General features: G+C 33.0%; 1 protein-coding gene across 1 annotated transcript; it reads left to right on the forward strand.

Moving 5' to 3' along the window:
* Positions 1–2,056: 2,056 nt before the first annotated feature.
* LOC107062903 (uncharacterized) lies at positions 2,057–4,049 on the forward strand. The gene is made up of 5 exons (XM_015314102.1): positions 2,057–2,307; positions 2,446–2,934; positions 3,034–3,240; positions 3,331–3,405; positions 3,596–4,049. Exons 1-5 carry the CDS (start codon positions 2,057–2,059, stop codon positions 4,047–4,049), a joined length of 1,476 nt encoding a protein of 491 aa, XP_015169588.1.
* The last annotated feature ends 521 nt before the right edge of the window (positions 4,050–4,570 follow it).

Raw genomic sequence — 4,570 nt, forward strand, 5'->3', positions numbered from 1 at the left:
GCTTCCTTTAGAGAACCTTGAGGCTATTTATGTTTTCCCTTTTTCTTCTATATTGATGGGTTAGACCTTAAAAGATGAAACATATGTGGAGTGTATAAGTGGAAAGTTGTTTCTTGTTGGCTATATATGCTATACTCCTTCACCATTATTTTTTTTTGATAATTAAAGAAATATTTGTTAATTTCCAGTGAGCTTGACAATATGAGGGCAAACTACACAATTATGTCCCTTCTCAGTAGCCTACTCTATCTGAAAATATATTCAAAACTTTGAACAAATTCAAAACATTGATGATAAACACTACACTTACGTTCAGCTAATACAGAATATTCAAAGGGAGGAAATGAAACTCAATAGTCGATGGATATTTTTCTCTTCTTTTCATATTGAGAACTTCATCTGATGGTGTAGTATCTCTTTGGTAGATGCTTTGTTCTAAAATATTCTCGTATGATCTCTATCCAAAGTGCATAAATTGATGTTGCAAAATCAGCCTTTATAATAATCTCTTTCGAAGGGTTACCTCACCAGTATTATTGTAGCCAATACAATTCTAAGTTTAATTATTGGATTCCCCTGTTCTGTTTCTGCCATCCTATTTTTGTACTGAAATACTTTTGATCCAGATTCTATTGTCTATAGGTAATATTATGGCACCTGATAAGAAATGGATGCAACTTATTCATAATAGACTTGATGATGCTTATATACATGGGGTAGAAAGCTTTCTGAATTATACTTTTACGAGAGTGAGGGAAGCAAATGAAATAAGATGTCCATGTATCAAATGTTGTAATTATGCAGTGTCTCGAACACGAGAGATTGTTAGATCACATTTAATAGTACATGGAATAATTCAAAATTATACCTTTTGGTATCACCATGGAGAGACAACATGTGAGACAGAAGAATCAGATTCCGCATTTGTAGATGATGATGATAAAATTGGCGAGGATCATGAGGAGGATGAAATACATGACATTCTCAAAGATTTACATCATGCTTTTAATTTAGATAATATGAATACATGCGATGATGATGTTCTCGAAGAGGAACCAAATCCTGAAGCAAAAAGATTTTATAGTCTTTTAAATGATTTTGATCAACCCCTGTACGAAGGTTCAAAACTTCCAACTTTGGTGAAATTGCTTCATATTAAAAGTATTGGTCGTTGGAGTAATAACTCATTTAATATGTTGTTGAAGATGTTAAAGAAAGAATGTTGCCTAACGAATCAAACTTGCCAGATTCATATTACGAAGCAAAGAAGCTAATTAAAAGCTTAGGGCTTTCATATGATCGGATTGATGCTTGTAGGAATGATTGCATGCTATATTGGAAGAATGACAAGTTTATTGATTCTTGCAAAATTTGTGGTGAATATAGATGGAAGGAGGATAAACATAATGGGGAAACCAAATTTAAAAAGGGGAAAAATATACCAAACAAGATCTTACGCTATTTTCCTTTAAAGACAAGACTTCAAAGATTGTTTATGTCCTCCAAAACATCTCATTTAATGAGATGACATCATGAAAACAAAGCTAATGATGGAATTATGAGGACCCCGGTTGATTCAAAAGCATGGAAAAAGTTTGATGAACTTCATCAATCATTTGTTGTGGACCCTCGTAATGTTAGGCTTGGACTTGCTAGTGATGGTTTTCAACCATTTGGATGTTCTAGAACTCCATATAGTATTTGGCCTATGGTACTTATTCCTTATAACTTACCGCCATGGTTATGCATGAAGTAGGAAGATTTTATTTTGTCAATACTTATTCCAAGTCCTGGAAGTCCTGGAGATGCAATTGATGTTTATCTCCAACCTTTGATTGATGAATTAAAGGACTTATGGGAAACTGGAGTTTGTACCTTTGATGCATCCACTAAACAGAATTTTATGTTGCATGCTACTTTATTATGGACCATTAATGACTTTCCAGCTTATGGAAATTTATCAGGTTGGAGTACAAAAGGAAAATTGGCTTTCCCATGTTGTAATAGAGAAACTTCCTCAATAAGATTGAAAAATGGTAAAAAAAAATAGTGTTATATGGGTCATAGACGCTTTCTTCCTCTTAATCACAAATGGATGAACGATAAGAAATCATTTGATGGTACTGTAGAGAGGAGATTACCTCCAAATACATTATCTGGTGATGACATACTTGATCAAGTGGCTGATTTAGATGGGTTACCTCTAACTAATGATCAAAAGAAGAAGGTTAAAGTATCACATGATAGTAGAGTTGATAATTGGAATAAGAAGAGTATAGTTTTTGACCTTCCATATTGGAAAACTCTGTTGTTGCGGCATAATTTAGATGTGATGCACATTGAGAAGAATATATGTGATAATATTTTGGGAACAATCTTGAATATAAAAGGCAAAACAAAAGACACCTTGAGCAGTCGCTTGGATTTGCAATAATTGAATATCAGGAAAGAATTACATCCAAAAGCAAATGGAGAAAAATATGAGTTACCGACAACATGTTTCACATTATCTCCTGAAGAGAAGCATACGTGTTTAAGTTTTTTGAGGGATTTAAAGGTTCCAGATGGATTTTCATCAAATATTTCTCACTGCATCAATATGAAAGATCACAAAATCTCAGGATTAAAATGTCATGATTGTCATGTTCTTCTTCAACATTTAATCCCACTTGCCATACGTAGTATGCTATGCAATGAAGTGTGTGAGCCGCTAATTGAGTTGTCATCATTTTTTAATCTGCTTGGAGCAAAGTGCTTAAAACTTGAGGAGTTGGAACAAATAAATGCACAAATTCCTGAAACTATATGCAAGTTAGAAAAGGTTTTCCTTCCTTCATTTTTTAATGTCATGGAGCGCTTGCCAGTTCATTTAGCTAATGAGGTTATGATTGGTGGACCTGTTCAATACCGATCAATGTATCAAGTGGAACGATGGTTATAATTTTTGTAGCTTTTTATTCGTAATAGATCTTGCGTCGAAGGGTCTATTGCAGAGGGATATATAGCTAATGAATTTACAACCTTCTGTTCAAGGTATTTGCATACAATGGAAACAAAATTCAATCTCCTTGAACGAAACGATGATGGGGTTGCTGTAGAATCCAATGGAGGTTTAATGATCTTCTGTCAACCTGGAAAAGCTTTAAAAGGTGGCAAGCCACACCTACTTGATTTAAAAGAAATGGAGCAAGCCCATATTTATATTTTGAAGAATTGTGATGAAGTTCAACCATTTCTTGAGTAAGTAATGACTTTTCCAAATAATCATCTTATCACTTCTTCAAAATTATTATTAAATCCTTATTTCTTCTTATGTTTCCTCTTCTATAGAGAGTTTTCTCAAATTCCAGGTGATTCCTCTAAAAAAAATTGGATAGGCAATTCATCAGTTGGTTTAAAGAAAAGGTGAGTACTATTTAAAAACTATTATTTTCAAATCATATAGATAATATTTTCTAAACTATGTTATTAATCATGATGATTGAAGGATTATACAAACATGACGATAGTAAGAAAATGGCAGATTTACTCACATTATCACGTGGTCCGATGAAAAACGTTACAAAATTCAAAGTCTACATTATTAATGATATAGATTCCATGTACAAGATTATGATAATGGTTTGAGGACTCAAAATTGTGGGATAGTTGTTGCTAGTGAGACTGGTGAAGATGATAGAATCATTGATTACTATGGGGAACTAACAGAGATTCTTGAATTACAATTTGTTGGGGGTAGACGGCTGGTTTTGTTTATATGTATGTGGTTTGATGTATATGACAATGAAAGGCGAGTTAAAATGGATGAATATGACTTTGTAAGTGTTAACCCCCAACGGTTTTTGAAAACCGATGAGACTTTTGTATTAGCCAATCAAGTATCACAAGTATTTTATGCTAGAGATCATTCTAATAAAGCCTGGAATGTGGTGCGAAAGTTTCTGCCTTGTGATTCTTTTGATGATGTGCAAGAGAATGATCATGAGTTTAAGGATTTACATGATTCAATTGATAGGAAAAGAAAAAGAACTCATACAAGTTTGGAATAATTGATGCTTATAGTTTTTCAATTACATGTTTATATTTTGAATGTTGTTTATGTAACTTTGATCAGTTGAAGTACTTAGGGTGAATAAAGGTTGATCAAACAATAATGTCTTTTTATTAATTTTGTACATAATGAACAGAGACAATGTGTAGTAGCATTTGGCTTTTGTTTGTTTACCCTATTATTTTTATATTTGTTCTATGTTAATATGCATCTTAAAAGATACTTAGCTAAAGGTCCTCTACTGTTGGATTTTATGGTAGGATGAGATAAATCCTTCAATATTTAATAAGTCTGAAATGAGATCAGTTCAAAGAATTTAAAGCAATCATTCCTTCCACCTAGTGCTTTAGTTAGGGGAAGAGGGCAAAGCCTCAAATCGATGGGCTCTGTAAGAGTAACTGCTGAAAAGAGAAATTTGATTGATCAAATGGACATAACGCTAGAGACTCTAAGAAGCAAATCAGGTATTGTATTTTATTTTCTCAAGCTATAGATATATATTGTTAGGCGATTATGTCT

Source organism: Solanum tuberosum, unplaced genomic scaffold (assembly GCF_000226075.1).
Source record: "Solanum tuberosum cultivar DM 1-3 516 R44 unplaced genomic scaffold, SolTub_3.0 scf00279, whole genome shotgun sequence".
NCBI lineage: Eukaryota > Viridiplantae > Streptophyta > Magnoliopsida > Solanales > Solanaceae > Solanum > Solanum tuberosum.